The sequence below is a fragment of the Myotis lucifugus genome, unplaced genomic scaffold, assembly GCF_000147115.1.
Source record: "Myotis lucifugus unplaced genomic scaffold, Myoluc2.0 scaffold_1079, whole genome shotgun sequence".
Lineage (NCBI taxonomy): Eukaryota > Metazoa > Chordata > Mammalia > Chiroptera > Vespertilionidae > Myotis > Myotis lucifugus.
The window spans coordinates 37,654-62,578 of NW_005872127.1; the positions used below are offsets into that span (position 1 = coordinate 37,654).

At 49.1% G+C, this 24,925-nt stretch overlaps 1 protein-coding gene across 1 annotated transcript in view; it reads left to right on the forward strand.

The window, feature by feature from the left end:
- Positions 1 to 24,925, forward strand: part of PAXBP1 (PAX3 and PAX7 binding protein 1) — a 34,375-nt gene that overhangs the window by 1,586 nt on the left and 7,864 nt on the right. The window contains exons 2-15 of the mRNA XM_006107253.1: positions 682 to 810; positions 5,142 to 5,321; positions 7,523 to 7,744; positions 8,238 to 8,341; positions 9,283 to 9,500; positions 10,010 to 10,199; positions 13,847 to 13,970; positions 17,188 to 17,287; positions 17,365 to 17,480; positions 19,164 to 19,363; positions 20,430 to 20,574; positions 21,142 to 21,263; positions 22,042 to 22,118; positions 22,472 to 22,538. Of these exons, the coding sequence (XP_006107315.1) occupies positions 682 to 810; positions 5,142 to 5,321; positions 7,523 to 7,744; positions 8,238 to 8,341; positions 9,283 to 9,500; positions 10,010 to 10,199; positions 13,847 to 13,970; positions 17,188 to 17,287; positions 17,365 to 17,480; positions 19,164 to 19,363; positions 20,430 to 20,574; positions 21,142 to 21,263; positions 22,042 to 22,118; positions 22,472 to 22,538 (1,994 nt within the window). The remainder of the gene's footprint in view (positions 1 to 681; positions 811 to 5,141; positions 5,322 to 7,522; positions 7,745 to 8,237; positions 8,342 to 9,282; positions 9,501 to 10,009; positions 10,200 to 13,846; positions 13,971 to 17,187; positions 17,288 to 17,364; positions 17,481 to 19,163; positions 19,364 to 20,429; positions 20,575 to 21,141; positions 21,264 to 22,041; positions 22,119 to 22,471; positions 22,539 to 24,925) is intronic.

Consider the following 24,925-nt stretch of genomic DNA (forward strand, 5'->3'; position numbering starts at 1 on the left):
TTAGAGTTCTGATCGCGCCGAGCCTTCAGGGTTTGGGGTGTTTGTGTGACTCCGCGAGTCCCTGGTGTGGAAGGAGGGACGAGGCTTTGGGGAATCTGGTTTGCATCTGGGGGTGAGGCGGGCGGCCTCCCTTCGGCCTTTCTGTTCTTGTTTATTCTGTGCGAGAGGAGGACAGCGATCGCTGTTTCTGTTTTGAAGACGGAAGGGCCATTTGGTAGTGTCTGTGGGTGACTTTAAACTCTTCAAATGGAAGAGGAGGGAGACATCACCAGAACTTATTTTTGAAAAGTGTTTTGTCAGCTTCGTCCTGAAATAACAGTGTGTCACCTGGTGGTGGGTTTGGCTCCCAGGCCGGACGGCTCTGTGAGCAGCAGCCTCGGTTTCGGATATTTTGTTTCAGCCCCGGAGGCCTTTGCCCATTCAGGGCTTTCCCGGTGGTTTTCCTCCTGGAGCAGGCGATTGGAGGAAGGTGATAGGACATCGGAAAGTGCAGTTGACATGTTTTTTGTCTTTTAAAAAGTCTCGGGTGCACATTACTCCAGATTAGTTTATGAGCTGACTTGGGGTGTAAGAGTGTATCTTTGAAAGAACTTGAAAAGCGCATAAGATCATGTAAAAGTTAGAAGGGAAGCGTGTGTCTAAAAATGGTTGCTACAGACTTTGTTTCATTTCTTTTTTAAGAAAATGAAGAAGTTTTCAAAGTGAAGAAATCAAGTTATAGCAAAAAGATAGTAAAATTACTTAAGAAAGAATATAAAGAAGATCTTGAAAAATCGAAGATTAAGACAGAACTCAACTCGTCAGCAGACAGTAAGTACCAAACTAGCAGGCACCTTTGGGAATGTCACGCCGGCAGCCTTCTCGTGGGACTGGATGGGTTTGCTGCGTGTTGTGAACCCCATGGTTAGTCGGGTGTCTCTATCACTGTCCTGGGTCTAAACGGGGGCGGCGATACAGTTCTCTTATGAGAGTCACAGCCCCGGGATGTTCCCACTGCACTGGCTGCCTCCTGCCCTCTCCCTACCGGTGCTCAGCCTGCGTGGGGCAGAGAGAGGCTTCGCTGTCCTGGTCCTGAGCCCACACAGGCTCCTGTGTGTGTGTGTGTTTGTAGACAGGCTTTCTGCTCTCGTGGTACCTGTGCCGGGTCTGATTCTGAGAAGGCGTAGGAGGGCCCTGCGTCTGGTGCTGACTTCACTCCACAGCCTAGCATAGGAGGCTGTGGGCTCCCAGCCTACACTGCAGACAAGGCTCCTGTTCCATCATACTGTGCTGTGGTCTGACTTAGCTCATGTAAATGCCCTTTATTTTAAGGAATTAAAGACAGAATTACTATTTCCCAGTTTCTCAGCTACAGGCTTCATGTGAAAAAGTATACATCACTGGATCTCAAATTTGCAGTCTATTTTGGAGACGTCACTTAAATGTATAATTGGACCCACTGTTGGCGAAATGCCCAGTGAATTGTTTGAGGGTAACTACACTTGTAAGAGGTGGGAGGAGGAACGCACCATAGGTGAAGTAGGTTTGCAGCTGGGACTTTGACAATTTAAATTTCAACATGGAAGAGGGACAGTATGGCTGTTAGCAAAGACAGAGGTGACTCAGGCTGTTCTGGGAAAGAGCAGCGGCCCGGCCAGAGCAGGCGCTTGCAGAGGAAGTCGGGGTTTGGGTGAGAGGGACGTTGTTGACAGATTATGAAGGATGTTTCGTGTCTGGGGGGTTAGAGTTGCTGTGTTCACTGGCTTGCCGAGGTGCTGACATGATAAATGCCTTTGAAACCTTAACCTGGTATCGCGTGCAGCCTGGTTGGCACCAGGAGAGGTTGGAGGCCTGAAGCACTTTAAACGCAAGGGTCAGCTTTGGTCCATTACTGGTGGGTCAGGAATCTCAGTTGAGCAAGACGGGGGCTTTTCCTGTCTCGCTGGGAAATTGTGGATGAGTTTAAAATGTTAGCTGTGGTTGGAAGAGAAGAAATGGAAAGAAAGCATTATTTGAGAAACATTCCAAGGGAAGAATTGGCAGGTTTGATGTACGCTTTAGCCATTGGATTGAAAAATAGCCATGCCCGGCTGGTGTGGCTCAGTGGTAGAGCGGTGACCCATGCACCAAGAGGCCGCCGGTTAGATTCTTGGTCAGGGCACATGCCTGGGTTGCAGGCTGATCCCTGGTGGGGGACATGCAGGAGGTAGCCAGTCGATTGACATTTCTTATCTCTTTCTCCTTCTCCCCTCCTCTCTCTCTCAAATCAATAAAAACATGTTTTAAAAAAATAGGGAAAGCCCTGGCTGATATGGCTCAATTGCTTGGAGCATTATCCCGTACCCTGAAAGTGGTGGGTTCGATTCCTGATCAGGTTGTGGGTGATCCTCATTTGGGGAACATACGGGAGGCAACCAATCTCTCTCTCTCTCTCTCTCCCTCCCTCCCTCCCTCCCTCTCTAAAAATCAATAACTTTTTTTAAAAAAGAACTGGTTCAATCTGAGCTCCATGCCAGGTGACTGAGAATAATTATGTATTACGTACAGAAATGGGGGTGGCAGATGGGAGGAGGAGTATTTTTAGGGGAACCAATTATCTTGGAGTCGAGGAGACTGCTTCGTTTTTTCCAGCAACTGTGTATGATGAAATAATACAAGAAAGGTCAGGAAGAGAGACTGAGAAAGGGCCATGTCCTGTTGGGGTTCAAAATCTCAGTAGGTACGAGGTTTATGAAGCCACCATCTGTGACATCTGTCTCCACTTCCACAAACTCCCACCAGATGACTCGGTCAGTGTCCCCCCGAGGCGGAGTCTGGGGCACACATTGTCGTCGTTCCCCTGAATGGTGGCGCCGCGGGGCTGTCATTCACCTGCTCACAACCCGCCCACCAGCCCTCCCCGGACAGGCCGAGCGTGTGACCTTCAGCACAAGGGCAGCACCGACTTGAACCCTCGTGTTGTGGTTCCTAAAACGATAAGTTCACTTTTAAACTGGATTGGAGTGGAGTAGCCAGGGAACGGGTGGAGATGGAGGTTTAGGTTTGGTGTTTATTGAGATGATGAAACCACAAGGAAATGGGATTGGTGCGGGCACAGCATGAAGAAAACATTCCTGAGGACCGGAGACCTCTACCTGTGAAAAGCGTACACACAGAGAGGAGATTCACGAGGAGATACAGGAACCAGAAAGGCTGAAGGAGAAGAGACGGACGTTTCCAGATGGGGATGGTCAGTTGTATGAAATAGTGCCCGTAAAGCAAGGGCCGACGAAGGGCTGTTGGCAGGGTGGCCAGTCTTTTCTGGAGGAGCCTGGCCCACCAGCCACGCTCTGCTGTTGGAGGGAGGGCGTTCTGCACGTGGCTCAGGGACACTGGATAGAGTCGCTGTGGCTGCAGCCATTTGTTGGCAGGTGGACGGGTAGGAAGGGGAGAGAGCACAGAGGCCATTGCCGGGTTGGGGCGCAGGTGGGTGAGGAAGCGGAGGACAGGCAGCAGGTCCCCGCTGCTTCCTTTGGGAGTTTGGCAGAGAGTAGAGGGCAGAAGCCAGAGGGGCATTGGACCAAAGCGTGTGTCTGCCTGAAGACGGAGAGAGGGAGCCTGCGCCAGCCCAAGGTGGGGGCGTGCGGTGGGGCGTTTCCTGAAGCGGCGCAGGCAGTGGCACGGAGGCACAGGAGCCTGGAGAAAGGTCACCAGCACCTCTGTGAAGACGTCTGGAAGCAGAGCGTCTGACCACTGACCACAGTGCAGCTGTCACTGGGTGGAGACCAGGCCTTGCTCCATCACAAGCAAATACCTGTGACCTGACAGAACCTGGAACCCTTACCGCCTGCCGCAGCCCTTACCACAGCGTGTCTGCTCCGGCTGACCCCCGCAGTTCTGTTTTGTCTGTTAAAAGCCATTGATTTCATGTTGGCTGAGAGCTGCAGGAAATGGGTATTTTTACTACATCTAACCATGTACCTCTGATAGAGTGAATCTTAAAATCTCATAGCCTCAGAATGCACTTCAGAAGGAAGTCCGTGGCGAAGGAGCTCGGATGGTAATGGGAAAGTTAAAGCGCCTAAGACGGAGTGACGGGCCTCTTCTCGGTGAAGTTCGGGGGCAGTGGGGGTGGGGAGTTATCCTGGGACTCTTGTCTCGGGGAGAGGATATGGTTTGAGAAGAGGAGAGGACTTTTGGAGCAATTTTTGGGAAGGGAATGTGCTGGGGAAACAACAGAGGGTATCTCATATTTGGAAAAACTTTGATTTTACTCTTTCCTTATATTCATTGTGCCTTTTATGTGCATGACCGGGTTCAAGTGCTTCAGGGTGGAAAACTTTGATTTTTCTTATTTTTGCTTGGGACGGAGGAGGTAATAGGACTATTTAGTTATAAGTAAACACTTGGTGTAAAGTAAACAACTATAGGCTCTCAAAACCCAGTGGCAGGAGAGCAGTCTTGAAACGGCCTTGGGAATGACCTGAGAACTAGAACTGGAGAAGGAGTCTCCTCTCTCCCAGGCGGCACCATCAGCCACTCTGCAGCTCCCTTCCTGGCACACGTGTCGGTCTTTGTGCCACCTGGTCTCTGGCTTGTCTCTGTGTCCCAGTTCTAGGTTCCCAGAAAGAAAGTCAGGTTATCTCTGCTTCGGTCACAAACTCTGTCTCAAATATTTAGATGTGGCTCTGAGGTCAGGGTTCCACCGTGTAAATGTGACTTTGGGGCCCGCCTTTCAGATGATGGGTGGCAGTGGTTATGAACTAAGAAGGTATCCCCAGGCCATTCATCCTGGAGAGATTGGTCTGGTCCATAAACTTTGTTCTTGATAAAAGCTGCCTGGAGTGAGCTTCACGTTTAATGAAACACTGACGTAGAAAATGAAATGATGTTTCCAGGGGGTACAAACAGTGACCTCTCGGAGTTTAGAGGGAGTCGCAGTGAATTCTGATAACGTTAACGAGATGGGATTGAGCAGGACCTCAGATGCAGCTCCGTGTCCCCTGTATTGTTTCCATCTTCCAGGTGTGTCTTGTGATTTTTCATTTTCATACATCAGTGGTTTGAGGTTTTTATAAACAAAACAGTCCAAGTTTTAATGAATTGAGCCCATAATCAAATAAGTCCCTCCTTAATTTATGGATTTTTGTTTTTAAATCATTTTAATTTTTTCCAAACTGTAGATGAACCGCCTTTGGACAAAACAGGACACGTTAAGGACCCCAGCCAAGAAGACGGAGCTGCTGTGGGTGAGCACGGGGAAGACGAAATGGACATGGAAAGCGAGAAGGAAGAAGAGAAGCCCAAGGCTGGCGGCGGAGCCTTTTCAAATGCTCTGTCGTCTTTGAATGTTCTCCGTCCAGGTGTGTCCTCACCCGCCGCAAGAGCGGGCGCCGTGAAGGCCCTTAGTGAGGAAGGGTGAGCCAGGTGGTGTTTCCTACGACGTCCTCGTGTGAAGCCAGGGTTTCCGTCTGCAAAGAAGTGGGAGGACTAGAAACTGCCAGGGTCCTTGTCAGACAGGCAGTGGTGTTGTCAAAGCAAATGTGGGGTTTCGGGGAAAGGGATAAATGGTACTGAGGCCTTTGTTGTGTGTTTCAGGTTAAGGTGTCAGCTCCTTTAGAGCTGCTACTAAAGCAAAACTAGCAGCTATTTTCTGTCCACGCTTCTTTCATTTTGTACGTTTCTATAGGAAATAGTTTGCAGATCTCTCTACTGTTTAATCAGCTTTTGAATAATTAAGTGCTTAGTAGCTGAATTTAAGTTATAAAAAGGTACTTAACTCATTAACATTTATAAAACTTAAAACGCTTACTCTGGGCTAGTAAAGCTGTAAAACATGTATAGAGATCTAGTAGCATTCTGATTGGTACAGTCCTTAAGCTATTGGCAATGATTTTAAATGTCCTTAAATGACCCTGCAATTCCATATCCAGAAGTTTATCCCAAGGAAGCAATGTCTCATGCAGTATTGCAGTGATCAATATTTGGAAACAGTATGTAGCCAGAGAGGAATAGCTTAGTAATGAAGGTACATTTACCTGAAGGGATATTACATAGCTATTAAAATAACAATCTGACAAGTAGCAAGGCAATTGTTACTGTAGGTAAAAAGGTCAGTTAATTTAATTGTGTAGTAGATTACGCTTTATCTGTTAAGTTGCTGAGATATATAAAGCCTAAGTGACTGTTACGACCAGTTGACCAAATGACTGGTTGCTATGATGCGCACTGACCACCAGGGGGCAGACGCTCAATGCAGGAGCTCCCCCCTGGTGGTCAGTGCACTCCCACAGCCAACCTCCCACGGTCCCACCCCCTGATCAGCCCTGATTGACCTTGATCACCGGCCAGGCTGAGGGACCCCACTTATGCACGAATTTGTGCACTGGGCCTCTAGTTAATTATATTTATGCAGAATAACAACATGGAGGAAAGCTTGTGGGGTTTTTTTTGTTTGTTTGTTTTAAATATATTTGATTGATTTTTTACAGAAAGGAAGGGAGAGGGATAGAGAGTTAGAAACATCGATGAGAGAGAAACATCAATCAGCTGCCTCCTGCACACCCCCTACTGGGGATGTGCCCGCAGCCAAGGTACATGCCCTTGACCAGAATCGAACCTGAGACCCTTCAGTCTGCAGGCTGATGCTCTATCCACTGAGCCAAACCGGCTAGGGTGAAAGCTTGTGTTTTTGCATGAAGAAAAACTAGGTATAGGATTATATAGTCAACTAGAGGCCCGGTGCATGGATTCATGCACATTGAAAGGAAATTAGAAGGTGGCCGGGACTGGGCAAGATGGGCTGGACACACCCTGGAGCCAATCTCCCTCAGTCCCTCCCCCGGCCGGCCGCACTTGGGGCGGCGCCAGGGCTCGAAGGATGTCTGCGCGGAGTGAGTGGGGTCCTTCCGGCAGGTGGGGTTCCTTGGCCTGGCCTGCAGGGGATCAGGCAGAAACCAGCAGTCCCACATCCCCTGAGGGGTCCCAGAGAGCAAGAGAGCACTCTGCAAAGTTGCTGCTGAGTGGCAACTTCTGTGTTGAGTGTTGCGCCCAGGTGGTCAGTGCGCATCATATCTACCAGCCGGTCAGCCGGTCGCTTAGCCTTTTATATGTATAGATATGCTTACAGGTAAACTGAAAATTATTTGCAAGAGAAATATACTGTGAATGAAAGAGTGTTTTTTGGGGTCATAAGGTTTGGGCACCTTTTAAATTTTTATGTTCTAGTTTATTAATAGGATTTTTATTACCTTTGTTTTACTGAAAGATAAAAAATAGTTAAAATAAAGCTGCTTTTGGTGAACCCCCCACTGCCCCACGCACACATCTTCCCATATGGCCATTATGTTCTCATTTTCGTTTCCTTAGTGACTGAGTTTCCATTTATACTAAATTAGACGGAAGTCGGTGGGCTGCAGGCACCGTTTGGGAAGGGGTGCAGCAGCTGGCGTTAGGACATCGCCATTGTGACAAGGCTATCGGTCAGGTGACTCACTCTGCATATTCTCAGGAAAATGGAAACTTCATGCCCCGACACGGTTATGATCCTACCGTCTGTCTGCAGGAGAAATCCCAGACGCGGCGTTCATACATGCCGCCAGGAAGAAGCGGCAGATGGCCCGGGAGCTGGGGGACTTCACGCCGCACGACAGCGAGCCCGGGAAAGGCCGCCTTGTTCGGGAAGATGAGAATGACGCCAGCGATGACGAAGACGACGATGAGAAACGCCGGATAGTGTTTTCTGTGAAAGAGAAGTCACAGAGACAGAAAATTGCCGAGGAAATAGGTAATTTGATCGATTCAGGACAGTAAAGCTCATTGCCATTAAATGTGATTTGATAGTGAAAATAAAGTCAGAGTCCACATTACTTAACTTTGTTTAGTGTGAGAGGACTTTTCTTGCTGAGGTACAAGTGCCTTCCTGAGTGAGCACCTCCTGTGTGGCCGGGAGAGCACTGAGCCCTTCACAGCATGAACCGTACCCGGGCTCAGCATTCTTGGGCAGCATTAGGGGTTCTTCCCCAGCTTAGCCGCTGCCAAGCCCACAGGTTAGGAAACCCACCCAAGGTTTTAACCGCTACCTGAATGCTGCTTCCTGCTGCCAGGGGCACTGTGTGTAAGACAAGCGCAGTGCCGCAGGGGGGAGTGGGGGTCATAATAGACGTGTTAGTGAGGTGGAGCCAGCACCAGAAGTTTTGCTTAATTTTTGTGAAATGTCAGGGTAGCATCTCCCCTCTCTGCTCTCTGCCATGATGCGCTTCTCTCTGCTTCCACGGCAGGCATTGAGGGGAGCGATGACGACGCGTTAGTCGCTGGGGAGCAGGACGAGGAGCTCAGCCGATGGGAGCAGGAGCAGATAAGAAAAGGAATTAACATCCCTCAGGTGAGAGATAAAGAATTAAGCTTCAAGAGTTAAAAAGTAAATTTTAAAAAGTTAAAAAAAACTTTTTACCTATTTTGTTAAAGTAAAAATTAAAACATATTGCATATTGAATTTGAATCTTGGTCATTTTCAAGTCACATAATTAAGAAAATTACAAAAAGGTATGTATCCAAGAAGCTTTTAGAAGAAACTGGATTCTAGTTTGTTCTTTTAGTCAAATGACGGAAGAATTTCTAGTTTCTCACAGTGGTTCTTCAGCCAGCAGCACCCGCTGTCAGGGAGTTGTGGGAAATGCCTAGAGGAGACACTACGGGTGGGGCCCACATCCGCTCAGCCCGCCCGCAGGTGCCTCAGAGCACACTGATGTCAGGACCGCTGTCCAGCAACGCGCTTCTCTCCTGTAGCGCTTGTTTGCTCTGACTTGAGAAATTACTTTGTGGAAGATGGGTTTCTCTTACTGTAGATGACAAACGCCTTCCTAAATAGTCACTACATTTGTTTTACGCAAGTAAGTGCAGTGGGAAGGGTGCGTGAATGTGACCCTTCTGTTGCTAGTGGGGAAGTCCTGGGCCAGGTGGGCCTCACACGCTCATCTCTGCTTGTCTGTTTATCCTGTGGCCATGCAAGGAATTTATCTTCTTCCGTCGATAGAATGGTGGCCTTGGATTATTTCTAATGTCCCCTTCAACTCTTAGTTTCTCTGATTTGTTTTCCTGAGAATTCTCAGAAATGAATCCAATAATCCCATAAGAGTTGGAACAGTCAGCCAGCCCTACTTTTATTTGATTTGAAGAGCTCTATTTATTCTAGTTACATGCTGTTTGGGAAATGAGTATAATTTTTGCTATTTGGTGGTGGTGGTGTTTAACCCTAAAGGCGTGAAATTATTCTTTCCATAGCTTTAGACACTAGTTTTCACGTACATTCCATTTCTCTTCTAGGTCCAAGCCAGCCAGCCCGCGGAAGTGAACATGTACTACCCGAATACTTACCCGACAATGCCTTACGGCTCCTCCTACGGCATTCCTTACAGTTACACGGCCTATGGGTCTTCTGACGGCAAATCTCAAAAAACAGATAATTCAGCCCCTTTCAAAACTCCCAGTAATGAGATGACTCCCGTTACTATTGATTTGGTAAAGAAACAGCTTAAAGACAGGTAGGGCAGATCGGCTTCTTAAAGACCTGTCCTAGCTTTGTGTTCCTCAGCGTCGTGTAGTCTGGGTGGCAGGCGCTGCGGCGGCAGGAAGACGCCCGCCTGGCCAAAGCCACCGAAGGCGACGTCACTGTTGTGCTGCCTCCTTGGATGACTTCTGTGGGAGCCTCGGAACATGTTCAATGCCACTCCGTGATCTTGTGGAAGACACTTTGCGTTTGCGCCTCTTGGACTCTGAAAAAGTGTAGTCAGGAGATGGGGGGAGAGCAGTCTGAAACTTTGGTTAGCCCACCGAACCCTGTGAAGCCTGTAACCTGCTGCCTGTGGTTTTTGGGGGTTTTTGTTTTGTTTTGTTTTTTTCTTGAGAGGAAAGCGGTTCAGATGAAAAGATGCCACTCCAAGTATTTTTTTGTGAAACTAGTAGTGGAACTAATGCATTTTGATATTGTGAGCTTCCTGCCGGCATAGGTTTGGGGTGTAAGCGTGTTGTATGTATCCTTTGTGTTCCCAAGGTTGGACTCCATGAAAGACGTGCACAAAGCAAACCGCCAGCAGCACGAGAAGCACCTGCAAAGCCGCGTGGACTCCACCAGGGCCATTGAGAGACTCGAAGGGTCTTCTGGGGGGATTGGTGAACGGTATAAGTTTTTGCAAGAGATGCGAGGGTATGTCCAAGACTTGCTTGAGTGTTTCAGTGAAAAGGTAAGAATGCAAAAATATTCATCTCTTTGAATAGGCAAAGCTAGGGAGGCGTAGGCGGCCTTGTGTAGATCATGTCTGTATTGCTCAGAAAGTATCGCTGAATTCGACTTCAGGCGTGAGGAAAGTCACGCTCCGTTTTCTTCACTTCGTTAGTGGCTTTGTATTGTGGGGGCAAATATGCTGCCTTTGTTGAAAACAAAACAAGATAACAGCACATTTGCATCAGCCACTGGCCAGGCTGCCTTAGTGCGATGTAGGTGATGGCCTGCCCTGGGTTGTCAGAATGGAAGGGGCTCATCGCACGGGATTTGCTTTTTATGGGTCAGGTTTAAACTCACCTTTAAGCGGTACAGCAGTTCCAGATATGCATAAAGTTGCAAAATGTTAGTAGTTCTTATTTTTCCCTAAAGTTGCTCACCTTTGCTGCTTATGGTTTTCATCCAAATCAGCCTGTGCTTCATCCATTTCAGAAACCACTCAGGGCAGTTTCCCTTAAGGTCTCGTGTCTTCAGGTTCTTTTCTCTCAGTATGCAGTTCTGTTTTTTAGGATGATTTATGTTTTTATACTTAGTTGTATAGAAAAACCCCTTTTCTCAAATGGCTTCTTTTTTTTTTTTTAAATATATTTTATTGATTTTTTACAGAGAGGAAAGGAGAGAGATAGAGAGTTAGAAACATCGATGAGAGAGAAACATCCATCAGCTGCCTCCTGCACATCTCCCACTGGGGATGTGCCCGCAACCCAGGTACATGCTCTTGTCTGGAGTCGAACCTGGGACTCTTCAGTCCGCAGGCCGACGCTCTATCCACTGAGCCAAACCGGTTTCGGCTCAAATGGCTTCTTAACTGATTTTTCCTCTACGATAAGAGCTATTGTTTGATGACTGGGTTTGCAGCTCTGTCTTTAAACGAGCTGAGGGCGGTGCCCTGAGCCTCCCGGGAGCCTCTGAGCTTCAGTGACGCAGGCAGAAGCCCCTGCCCTAGCTCCTGGCTGTGTGGCCTGCGTAGGCTCTGAGCGTTGGTATGTGCAGATGAGTATTTTAGCCTGTTGTTATCTCTCCTGACTACGTCAGTACTAGAGCCAATGCTGGCAGAAGGGCCCGGCCAGACTGTCTTCCTGGTGGGTCTCCGGCTCCAGCCAGGCCGTGGTCAGACCCGGCTGAGGCAGCATCACCAGGCCCCTAGGATTTATCCTGCTCTGGTCTTACCCCTGATTTCAGGAGAAGCCGCCACGCTGAGCTAGGCTCCGTCCCTGTGGCAGATTGGAGGCTTAGGGTGCAGGTGGGAAAGGGACACAGGGCTGCCTGTGTGCAGGGGTGGATGTAAGTCAGAGCTGGTGGTGTCTTTCCTACCAGCAAAGCCCTTTGACCCGGGGCGTGGTGGGGCTGTATCGCAGCCTGTGTGGCTGGAGAAAGGATCTTTCCCGAATCATGCCTGTGAGCGAGGTTGTCCCTGAGGAGCGTGGAGTACTTCGTGTGCCTGCTCTGTTGGTCACTGTGCCCAGAGCAGCCTGCTTCAGGCTGTGCTAGGGTCTGAGTCTGCGGACTGGTTTAGAGCAGATCTCAGTCCTTGTATGTTGTACAGTGACGACGTGTTAATAGAAAGGTGCAGATAACTCCCCTTTAGAGATGAGTATTTCATTTCATTTTGACATTTTCATATACATTCAATTTTAAGAGATTCCTGCTGGGTGAATAATGTCATAAATTGTCATCTGGGAAATATTTAGGAACAATTGGATAGATCTGAGTATTGATTTTAGTAATACTATAACAATGTTGTTTTGGAGTAAGACCATAAAAAGATAAACATTCCTTAGTTTTTTCTTTTGTTATAAAAGTTTAAGTGATTGTGATCTTAGATTTTTAATTATTTGCAGATCATTTTAACTTTTCATTGTTTTGTTTCTCTCTAGTATACTTCCTTCTTTATGTTTTCACCTTGTATTTGGTCTTGAATAATAATAGTCAATAACAGTTTTGAGTTTGGAGAGGCTAAAGATTTGATCATGGTGCTTACTCTTGAGATCAGTCAGTATTGTTAAAAAACATGCGTGAGAGCTGAAAATGAGTTTTAGGGCTTTGATTCCCAGTAGAATTCTCTCTGGGCTTTGTTAAAGACATTCCAATTACCTGAGCAGGAAAACCACAGTATCAGCATTTTCACTAAGTTGAAGAATTAAATTCTGTCCCAGGCAGCGTCAGGTAGAGGAGCGTTCAGTGTCCAGACGGAAGGAGTGCCCGTAGGTGCATGGTGTGTCTGTCTGCAGTCATGCCTGGGTGAGAGCAGCCAGGGGCGGGGAGTGGAAGCCACAGTGCTACGCAGGGATTGCTTAGGAAATGGATGATGGTCCATTTTAAAGGCAGTCTCTGGGCTCAGCGGTAATCAGTGCCTATTTGGGGCACGTTGCCCAGAGGGTGGCGTGTCAGAAGGAACGACCTTCCCGCGCCCTCAGCTCCGTCTGCGGTGGAGCCGTGCAGTGTGTGCGTTGCTTCTGTGAGGCGTCCTTGTGTCCCACCTGCCTTTACTTCCCATCCGCAGTCTGTCCCGCTCAGGAAGCGGCTGTCACACTTGGTGCCGGTGTCCCAGGCTCACTGATGTGTCCATTTGCACTGACCATCTGGGAACTAGAGTTTCTGGTCTCCTCGGGTGTGTGCAGTGAGCGTTAGTGTTTTGTGAAAGTTTCATAACATTTGGTTATAACAGAAGGTTATACAGAGACCTATTCTGTTTAAGATCTTTTGAATTGATTTTTAGAGAGAGAGCGGGAGGGAGAGAGAAACCGGTGTGAGAGTGAAACATCGATAGGCTGCCTCCTGCCTGCCTCCCATCTGAGGATGGAGCCCACCGCCCCGGCATGTGCCCTGACCGGGAATCGAACCGGCAGCCTTTCGTGCCCAGGGTAACGCCCATCTAAGTGAGCCACGCCGGCCAGGGCTGCTCTCCCCTCTTTAAGTTAGATCTTTATTCTGTCAGCTTTGGTATTCTATATGAACCATGTGAATGTGTAGCCATGGATAGTGACAATTCGCGTGAAGACTTATTTATTATAAAGTATGGAAACACGGGAAGAGCTTTCTGACACGCTAGTGAGAGCCAGAGCGGTACTTGCCCTGTTCGTGAGCGAGTGCGGATTACGTGAAGGGTGTGGAGTGAAGCTGCAGTCAGGCCCCTCTGAGCGCCGAGCAGCTTAGCGCTCAGGTGGCAGTGAGACCCTGTCCTCCTGCTCAGCCCACGCAGGCTTTGGTGTCAGGGGTAACGGGTTATTTTAAACTAGGAGACTGCAGGGCAGAGCGTGCTGCTGGGAAGTTACAGCTGGATGTGAAAAGACTGCCAAGGACTTTATTCTAAAGAGATGCAATCAGACTTCCGCATTTCTTCACTAATATTAAAGCGTTAAGTTTCCTAACCAAACTTTTGCTCCAGTCACTAGGCACCGGACATGATAGCGCTATGTACGGATTAAAAGGAGTGATGATTCCTAAACAGCATAGAACTAACTGCATTGCTATTGGTGTCCCACTGGGAATTCATGATGATTCTGTCCATAGAGGGGACTTTTTCAGAAACCCGGAAGTAGTATGGAGCCCTCAAGGACGTGAGCAGCCGAGGAGTTTGGTGTTACGGAGTGTGTTGTATTTTCACAGGTGCCACTGATTAATGAACTTGAATCATCAATACATCAGCTGTACAAACAGCGAGCTTCCCGCCTTGTCCAAAGACGACAAGATGATATTAAAGATGAATCTTCGGAGTTTTCAAGCCATTCAAGTCAGTCCATCTTGAAGGTTTTTATTATTCATTAAACAACCTTGTTTACTTAGCACAGCCTAATTGAAAATTAGATCTCAGAACAGCTTTGTTTTCCTTTTTTTTAAAATAACTGAATTCCCTTGCTCTTGTGTTAGACAGATCTGAAAATTACAGCAGCATGTGCCTGGGTTGTGTTTTAAAATACTGCTTCACAAAGGAGCTCAGGAACTTGCTCTGTCTCCACCATCTCACTCCTCCTCGGCATATTTTTATCCCCTAGAGTCGCAAAGCCACCCCAGGTTTTACCTTAAAGCCACTGTCTGTCTGGCTCTGGCTGATTTTTGCCCCCATTTTCGTCCTGTCCGTGGCCCCAGTGCAGCGCTGCTGCTCACAGTGAAGCCTGCATTGGGGGCGGAATTGGGGGGCCCGAGGGTTTTATTACATAAATGAGTTTTGCATTTCACCCCTTGGATAAAGCAATTTTTTTTATTTAAAAATCATTTGTATTTTGCAGTCTATCTTAATATGCTGCACTAGGATTTTTAGTAAGTCGGTACCTATATTTCTTGAAATATTAGTGTAAAAATTAGAAATTGAATTTCTCTCTTTCACTATGATGAGTGTTTTGGAAAACCAAAATTAATTGGAAACCTCTTATTAACTAGTTTAGCTGAGATTCTTTGACCAGATGTTTTAAACGTTTTGATCCCATTTTCCCATGGCCCTGCACCTGGTTGGGTGCTGGGATGGGAGTTTTCCCAGCCTGGGCTGCCGGTGGCTTTTTGTCATCTCTGTCCCGAGTCAGCGTTCTCAGGTGGAAGTGCCGTCCGAATTGCCCGGGGCGGGGCGTTCATTGAAGTGCAGGTTTCCCACCCTCCCCGAGACACTTGCTAGGTCTTGGGTGGAGGCAAGTAAGCTGCACGTGAAACGCGCCCCAGCTCATCCAGGCTCAGGGCCCGGGTGTCCTTTCTGAAAACCAGGCTTTGTCCTGAGGTCCCTGAGGAAGCCGCCTGTCCTGGTCGTTAGAGCATCGTAAAGGGGTAACGTCCTTACAGAGAGTCAGGCTCAGGTGAAGCCCTGGGCATGGCTGGGACCTTTAGTTCCGCCACCTAAGTTTCCATTGGAGAGTTTCTGAATCGGGCACCTAAGTGACACCTGCATCCCTCCAAGGTCAGTTTGGTCCAGACAGAACCAGAATCCTGGGGCAGATCCCAGGTAACCAGCACACCTGCACAGGAAGTGACTCCCTCTAAGTGACATGGTTTGTGCGAGCTGGGCATTTCCTCCGATGCCTTTTCCTACCTAGAAGCTGTTCTTTATCACTTGGAGCTACTTACATACATGATGTATGTTAATTAGATTGAGCGTTAGAAATTGAAAGGTGATGAGAGAGTGAAAAAAATACTGCCCTGGAGGAAGTATTCATTAATTGCCAAAGATTTGAGGGAAATTACAGGGGGCACTGAAGCACTGATTCCATTTCTGATCTTGTTATAAACAAACAAGCCTGGAGTTCATCTCTTCCCATTTGCGAACACGGTCACGGTGACGGCATGTGGTTCTTACAGAGATGCCGGGCTGTCACGTGAGCCGCCAACTCACATCCCCTCAACATAGGTATTTTATAAAACCCATAAACATGGCAACATTTAAAATACGTATTATCGTAATGGATATTCTTTAAAATACTCCTTCAATGAAGGGTCCCTCTTAAAGAGGCAGGAATTGTTTTGTGGTTGGGCCTCCTTAGCTCACTCATGTGTGGTGTGGGGACTCACTCCGCAGGGAAGGCTGGGCCTCTTGTGTCCTGGACTCACCTCTCTATCATCTGTGAGAGCTGGAGCGTCCTTCCTGCTACCTGAGCTATTTTGAAATGTGAATGAAAAACCCAGTCAGAAAGTCAGCTTTAAAAACATAATGGTCTGGAATAGTTCGATGGTGCCGTGTAGAAGACTAGTCTTTGTTTTTCTTTTTCCTGTTGCTGCTGTTGGTGACACATGTGGGGGCAGGAGCTATGCTTGCTTTCATTTAGCATGTGATTCCCCCTCTAACCCTTGGGTTGTTTCCTTCCCGTTGCTATTACAGCAGGTCCTTGAATATTTCGTTATAGCGCTGAGGAGATGCTGTGGGAACTTACCTCTGTTCACAGCAGTCAGCCTGTGGTAAACTGGACGGGCTAGTGAGGACTGACTGTTGCAGAGCGCCTTCATAGTGCGGAGCAGAAATGTAGATGAGGAGGCATTGCAGACAGATGTTCAGAGATGCGAGGATGCTTTTCTGGAGAAAGAATGGGTTTGGAGAGAAGACCCTGAGACAGTCTTGGGCCCCAACAAAAGAGTTGAGTTTCTCCCCAGCGATCTGACGGAGATGGTGTTAGCTTCCGCTGTCCACAGACCTCCCATCGTCTTTATGTGAGGCAGCTGATAGGGCCCCAGGCAGGGGACCAGGGGGACGAGGAAACAGGCAGTGCAGGTGGCAGGTCACCTGAACTGATCTCGGGGACAGTGAAGGGTCTCCCGCACGGAAGGCAGGCAGAGGATGCTGTAGGAAAGAGGGTTGTAAGAACAAGAACCGCCCCTTGGAAACAGAAAATACGGAAACGGAAAATAAATTTAAATAGGCAGGTTGGAAGCTAAAGCTAAAAAGTTGCCCTAGAAAGTTAAAAAAAGAGAGATGGAAAATAGGGAAAGAGAAGAAAGAAGGGAACTGTGCTTTGGAAGAGCAGTGTGTGAGAAGCAGAAGCTGGTCCTGGTAGGGAGTTTTCAGTCTCCATGGTGATTCCGCCCTGGTTCTGAAAGTGGTTATAGAGAACCCATTTCTGCACAGCAGAGGTAGAATACATTATTACACTGCAGCAGAGCTGTTTTCTCATCCTCCGTGTGTTTCTTTCCTGTCATTTCACGTCATTCAGCATGTCGTATTTGCCCTCTGCAGAGGTAATGTAGATTTCTTACTTGAATGTCATGATAGCATCAGCTTCTGTGACTTAGAGATAAAGATAGGGACTGAATCCAGGTGCACTCATGCAGGGTCGTTGAACTTCCTGCTCTGCTCCTTTTTGTGAGAACAGCGATAGGGGGTTTGCTGGGGGCTGGAAAGCGACCTGGGTACCATCAGGCTCGGCAGATCCTGCTGTTGGATTAGCAAGCGGTCTGTCGTGTGACTGATTCTGTGCAAACTCTTTCCTCAGGATGGTCGGAGAAGGCTTCTCATTGTGACCATTGTTGTTTTACAGATAAGGCTCTGATGGCACCAAATCTCGATTCCTTTGGGCGCGATCGGGCCCTGTATCAGGAGCACGCAAAGCGGCGGATCGCAGAGCGCGAGGCCCGGAGGTAACGGCGCCGGCGGCTGGCTGCTTGGGCGGGGACGGCTCTCTGGTCTGGTGTGGAACTCGGTGTTTGTTGTTTAGGACTCGGCGTCGACAAGCCAGGGAGCAAACGGGGAAAATGGCAGATCACCTGGAAGGCCTCTCCAGTGACGACGAGGAGACATCCACAGACATCACCAACTTCAACCTGGAGAAAGGTCAGCCATTGGTTTGGAAATGAGCTTTGTGGTCAGTTGGGGTCCTGCTGGGCTGTGGCTTTTACCTGGAGGGGATGGTGTGAAGGTCCGTGGCCTCATTAGAGCCGATTGTGCAAACTGGACCCATCTGGACCCATCTTCACTATGAGCATCATGATGAGCTCTCAGAATAGCCGTGACCTTGTCATGGGTTACGGGAACTTGCACAGCAAGTGTTGCTTAACTTGGGAAGCCTAAGTGACCCACAGTGGTGTCAGGTCCAAGGGTGCCTGTCTTCTGGGAGGTAAGCCTGGCGGTGGAGCTTGCAGCCGGGGAGACTCCCGACCTGGGAGCCCTGAGTCGTTCCCACCAAGAGGAAGGTTGGTCTGCGCCAGGCATTTCCAGAGGGTCCCCGAGTGGAAGCCCTTCCTCCCCATGGGCGCGATGTGGAGTGAAGTCGCTGCAGCCCTCTCGGAACTTGTTCATAGTGAACAGGATGCCCAGTGGTTACCACGCACCTGTCCCCCAGCCCTTACCGTTGTTACTCCGCTGCCAGGCTCGCTCTGGCTCTTCATAGACGGACAGACTGTCTATAGATGGTGTTTGCTGGACCATTTGAGAGTTAACCCACAGACATCCTGACACTCCTAAAAGCTTCAGTGTGTGTCTCCTAGAAACAAGTGTATTTTTTACCTTATCACAATGCCACTTCGCACCTAGAAAAGGAACTAACACTTCTTAACATCATCTGTTTTCCTCAGCAGCAGTCCCCACAAAAGTTTGATACCTTTTTTGTGAGTTATTCTGTGGTTTCCAGACCAGGGTCCACACGCCGTTCCTACCCAGCATTTGGTTGTTAGCGCTTTTTTTCTGGAATTAATATCGCCCGTGCTTGACATGCACACGCACACCCCTGTTATCCATCTGCTTGTCTAAGACATGCACTTTTTGAAAAGAGCAGGCCACTTGTCTTGCAAAATGTCCGACATTCTAGATTTGTCTGTTTGCTCGTGGTATTAGCTTGTTCCTCCATTCACTGTATTTCTTGTAAACTGGAATTTAGGTTTGAGCCCTTGATTAGATTGAAGTTGTTATTATTTTTTTGGTAAGAATACTTCATACAAATGCTGTTTGTTATTGCATAATAGCAGATGACAAATGTCACATAGTCCCACTATTAGCATGGTAAGATGGATTTTGAGAAGTAGGCTGTCACACGAGATCTCTCCATGGTAAAGACCGCCCTTTCCCAATTCATCTGGGGCATCGGATGGCCTTCCCCTGACAGACCCTAAGCTCTGGCACTGATTCTTGTCTGACTTCATCGCCGTCACCAGCTGACTTGGACAGAAGTCGCACGGTTGGTCACTGATTCGGACGCACATGTGTTCTGACAGTGATTTGTGGACTGCAGGGCTAGCAGCATAGTTGGTGCTGATGGGGTTACTCAGCGAGGGCACCATGGTCACTGAAGTTTGCACTGAATTGCTGAGGGACAGGTGATACTGAACTAAAGCGCGTCATAGAAAATGGCACCTGCTGGGGCCGTGCAAAAGGAAGAGTGCCTGCGCTGTGGACGAAACCTAAGCTTCCCTGTGCCTCCTCCCCCTGGTGGTAATGAGCCGGGCTACACAGAAAACCATCGACCGGTGCTTTCTCTGTTCCGTACTGAACCGTGTTCTCTGTGGGGGGTGTTGTTTTCAGATCGCATTTCCAAGGAGTCCAGCAAGGTGTTTGAAGATGTCCTGGAGAGCTTCTACTCCATCGACTGCATTAAATCCCAGTTTGAAGCCTGGCGTTCAAGATACTACACGTCCTACAAGGATGCTTACATCGGCCTTTGTCTGCCCAAGCTGTTCAACCCCCTCATACGGCTGCAGCTTCTCACCTGGACTCCTCTGGAGGTGGGTGGCTCCGTCCCTGCCTGAAAGCCACGTCCACGCGGCCTGGGAACGCTCATCTCTGAGCGAGAGATGAACGCTTGAGCTAAACATTCCCCGGGAGAGCGCGCAGGGCTGTGGTTGGCGCCGACTGCAGCTGGCCTGCATCGAGGACCTTCTCCTTACGCTCCACTCGGGAGCGCTCTGCTGCTTTCCCGTTTGTGTGCGGCGCCTTTCTCAGCCACTCAGTTACACGTGTGACCCTGGAATGGGAACAGGCCTGGGTGGGAGGAATTGGTCCTTCGAGCCTGAGCTTAGAGCCTCACGGGGCAGCGCAGGTGAAATGCAGGCCTGAACCGATGAGCAAGGTGATAGACCAGGAGGCGGAGTCAGTAGGCCTGCTGGCCTCAGATCTGAGAGCGGGGACCAGCACTGACTACAGATGTCTAGTGGTTGTGTTTAGGATAGGATTTTGGAAGTTACCAACATATGAATGGGCACGAATGTGATTGGTTGGGTTGAACGTTTAAACTAGTGAAAAGGGATTGAGGTTGAAGCTCTGGAAACGATTGAAAAAAACTGTGAGCTCTAGAACGATCCAGCTCACAGCCCGTCGCTCTTTGCCAGACCTATGGAGTGTCCCGCATGCATGTGTACGTTAGTACTCAGCACAGGCCTGTGAGGACCTGTGTGCACGTGTGTGTGAGTGCACAGTACACGGCCAAGGCTCCTGAGGACCTGTGTGCATTCTGGAGTTCTCCAAGAGGAGCTCCTCCTCTGCCCCGCAGCTCCCAGAGTCTCCGCCTCCCTGAACCCCAGTTTCTGTCTCCTGAGCTCAGCAAGTTCTTGCCCGCCTGCAGCCCCCACCCTGCCCGCCTGATGGGCAGCTCACCTCATCCAATACCCTTCTTCCGGGGCCGCGTCCTTACCGCCTGAGGCGCGTTGTCTGAAAGTGGACGTTTCCTGTATTTTGTCCAGTTTACACTTGTTTGTGACTGAAGGTTAAGTCCAGGTCTTCCTCTTCTAATGGCTCGAAGCAGCTGCAGCCACCAGTTTAATGTGTCTGGGTGATCTTGTTAATCTCTTGTAGGCCAAGTGTCGGGACTTTGAGAATATGCTGTGGTTTGAATCGCTGCTGTTTTATGGTTGTGAAGAGCGAGAGCAGGAGAGAGAGGACGTGGACATTGCGCTGCTGCCCACCATTGTGGAGAAGGTGATCCTCCCTAAGCTCACAGGTAGGGGTTCTCCGTTACAGAATGTTCCTCGGGGACAGTCCGTTATAAAGGACAGTTACCCTGGGCCAGAGTCAGCTGGGACTGGAAGACCATCTTGGAGGGGCCTGGAGTTGGGACAGTAATGGATCTGTTGACAAGCTTGAGGGACCTTTAAAGATTGCCGGAAACAAAACATACATTTGGGGGCATATGCCTTTTTCTGGAGAGCAATTTCATTACTTTCATCAGTTTCTCATGAGATTAGAAATAATTGATGCAGGAACTGATTTAAAGTATTAAAAGTAAGTTTCAGCTTTTTTAGTTAGAAATTCTTGGTGCTGGGACAATATTTCTTAGGATATTGAAATCTTTCCCCCGAATTTATTTTCACTGATTAGCAAAAGATGGAGGACTTTATCCCCTCCACTTTTCCTAGCCCTCAGCATCCCAAAGGCTTATGACAGTGGACATAGGCTGATGCTCTAGAGAAGAAGAAAAGCCATGTGTGTAGCTGAGGACTGCTCGGCGTCAGGTTTCAGTCGCTGCAGTTGACATTTGCGGCTCAGCACCTTCTCCCTTTCCTTCTAGTGATCGCTGAACACATGTGGGACCCCTTTTCTACAACACAGACTTCAAGAATGGTTGGAATCACGTTAAAATTAGTAAATGGATATCCTTCAGTAGCGAATGCAGAAAACAAAAACACACAGGTAACTTAATTATTATCTTTGAGAGGTTTTTTTTGTTTTCTTCTCTCCTTTTGAAAATGAGCTGGAGTGGAGAGAATGAGGGGTTATGTTCTAAGTCAGCGAGAAAGTGGATTCTCCCACTTGGGCCATCTGGTCCTTTATAAAGCCTCACGTTCACACCATTTAGATTATAGTTCTCAGTGCAAAGTCCCTGCCTCGGAAGGTGCTATAATGAGTCCAGACACCCCCTTCATTTTACTGTTTTCACCTTCTTACCACCCCACCCTAACTCCCCGTGGGACTAATCAAATATCCCTGTAAGAGCTGTATTGTTGGGGAAAGAACAATGTAAAACTACTAGAATAGGTACTGATTGATTATTTAGTGCTAAAATGTTTAAATAGCCTGTAAACACTAGGTATTGTTGTATCACTAGTTTCCAAACTTCAGATTGCTGCTGTCCCTCGTCGGGCATTTTTATGCCATTTAGACACGGAAAAGGTGCTCTTGTCGTCGTTAAGTTTTCAGTGATGTCATTCCGTGCAGAACCGGATCATGTGCCTGGTCTTAAGTCTGCACGCAGGTGGAGAGCTCGAAGGGCTCTGAGTGGCTTTGCTGCCTTGTCGTTGCTGAGGCGGGACTAATAGGAGAGGGGGTTCTGGAGACTGGGGGCTTTCAGAGGAAAGGGGAACGGAGAGGAGAGTCCACTCACAATTGGTACTTATTCTTTGGTTGGAATATGGCTGCTTAGCTCTACCATAGCCCTTGCTACAGCGTGTGATCTGTTTTCACTCTGCAGGTGTATCTGAAAGCGCTCTTGCTGAGAATGAGGAGAACTTTAGATGATGATGTATTCATGCCCTTATATCCCAAAAAGTAAGTCACACGGAGCTCCTGAGAATGCTAAGGGTGGTGACAGGCTCCGTTACCTTCCAGAGGAGGCTTCCGGGACTTGGAAAGACGAGCGGTCGCTTAAAAGATGCACTTGACCTCTGTGGTGGGAGCCTGTCGCCGAGGAGACGAGCTCAGAGGGACATTGTCCCTTAACTAGAATAAAGCGTGTGATGCTTTGTTCTCCCTCAGTGCCCAGAATACATTCCCAACGCTTCTTAAAATTATTAAAGCTACTTAATTCTTTGCTTACTCATTTTACTTGTAGACGTTCTCTCTTCTAGGAATCTTGGTACTGTCTGTATAAAACACTTGAGCATGGTGTGTTTCTCTTTCAGTGTCTTAGAAAATAAAAACTCGGGGCCTTACTTGTTTTTTCAACGGCAGTTTTGGTCTTCAGTTAAGGTATGTATCTATGGTATCCAAAAGACTTCAGATTTGCTTGACTTTATATATTATATCTTGAAAGTTATTTTTATATTTGATTAACTCCTTAGGCTTAGATCTGTGTATATATACAAAGTCTCCATTTTGCAAGATGATTTTCTTCCAACAGTTTATTCAGGTTTAATGTTTCCGTAGGAGAAAATGAAGTAAGATGCAAGCTAGTCAGCAGAATGCCTTGCTCACCCACAGTTTATTCAAAAAGTAGTGCTCGGCACTGTGAGTGTGGGAATAAGGCGCCCAGTAAGCAGCAGTGGAGCCTTCCTGCAGTTTGTCATCCGCAGAGCCGACAGGGGGGGCCAGGCATCTCAGGTGTGGGAGAGGGTCCAGCAGGGGCAGCACGTGACCAATGCACGGAGACCCCTTTCACTCTGAGGAAGCCACATGCAGGTTATTAGACCAGAGGGGAGGGTTCACTGGAAGAACTGAGAAATCAGGGTGGCTCAAGAGAGGGAGGATGAGGCAGGAGCACCAAGTCCTGGGAAACTGTGGTCTACACACAGTAACACTTACTCCTTAGTGTATAGTCCTGTTGGTTTTGATGAATGAATTCAGTCATATGCTTACTATCCAAATCAAGACATATAACACTTCCATCGTCCCCCGAAATTCCCCATGCCCCTTTGTGATCAAGCCCACCCTACACCCTGGCCACTCCTTTTTATGGTCCTACTAGAGGCCCGGTGCACGGATTCATGCACCAGTGGGATCCCTCTGCCTGGCCTGTGCCCTCGCAATCTGGGACCCCTCGGGGGATGTCAGACTGCTGGTTTCGGCCTGATCCCCAAAGGCCAGGCCGAGGGACTCCACCAGTGCACGAATCCATGCACGGGGCCTCTGGTATGCATATAAAATCTTTGGTTAATCTCTTCCCAACCTCTCCCCTTCCCTCTGAGATTCATCAGTCTGTTCAATGTTTCCATGCCTGTGCGTCGTTGAGCGTCTGCCCCACGGTGGTCAGTGCGTGTCATAGCTAACAGTCAAATGGTTGCTTAGGCTTTTATATATAGACTAGAGGCCCGGTGCACAAAAATTTGTGCACTCGGGGGGGAGGGGGGATCCCTCAGCCTGGCCTGTGCCCTCTCGCAGTCTGGGACCTCTCGGGAGATAACGACCTGCTGGCTTAGGCCTGCTCCCGGGTGGCAGAGGGCAGGCCCAATCCCTAGGTGCAGCCCCTGGTTGGGCTCAGAGCAAGGCCAATTGGGGAGTTGGGGCGCCGCCCCCTGTCATGCACAGAGCAGGGCAGATCGGGAAGTTGCGATGCCACCCCTAGTCACGCTCAGGGTAGGGCCGATTGGGGGGTTGGGGCACTGCCCCCTGTCACACTCAAGGCAGGGTCGATGGGGAGGTTGCGGCGCCACCCCCTGTCACGCACAGAGCAGGGCCAATCGGGGTTGGGGCGCTGCCCCCTGTCACTCACAGAGCAGGGCCAATCGGGGTTGGGGCGCTGCCCCCTGTCACTCACAGAGCAGGGCCAATTGGGGTTGGGGCGCTGCCCCCTGTCACGCACAGAGCAGGGTCAATCAGGGGGTTGGGGAGCTCCTCCCTGTCACGCACAGAGCAGGGCCCATCAGGGGGTTGAGGAGCTCCCCCCTGTCACGCACAGAGTAGGGCCGATAGGGGAGTTGGGGCACCGCCCCCTGTCACACACAGAGCAGGGCGGATCAGGGGATTGGGGCGCCGCACCCTGTCACACTCAGGGCAGGGCCAATGGGGAGGTTATGGCTCTACCCCGTCACACACAGAGCAGGGCCTGTGGGGGGGGGTTGGGGCGCCACACCCTGTCACACACAGAGCCACAGGGCGATCAGGGGGTTTGGTCGCTGCCCCCTGTCACGCTGATCCCGGTGCCAGGAGGCCTCGCAGCTCCGCTGATCCCGGTGCTGGGAGGCATATTACCCTTTTACTATATAGGATAGAGGCCTGGTGCACGGGTGGGGGCCGGCTGGTTTGCCCTGAAGGGTGTCCTGGATCAGGGTGGGGGTCCCCACTGGGGTGCCTGGCCAGCCTGGGTGAGGGGCTGATGGCTGTTTGCATCTGGTCACACCCCCTTCAGGGTGGGGGTCCCCACTGGGGTGCCTGGCCAGTCTGGGTGAGTGGCTGAGGGCCGTTTTCAGGCTGGCAGGTGACTGAAGCTCCCAACCTGTCCTTTTTTTCTTTTTTTTTTATTCTGGGCCAGCTTTAGCTCTGAGGCTTGGCTCCAGCTCTGAGGCCTTGGCTGCTGAAAGCAGGTATCTGGTTTGTTTGGGTTCTATAATCGAAACACTGTTTCAACTCCAGCTCTGAGATCCCGGCTAGCTGAAAGCAGGTTTCTGGGGTTTTGTTTAGCTTCTATATTTGTAACAATG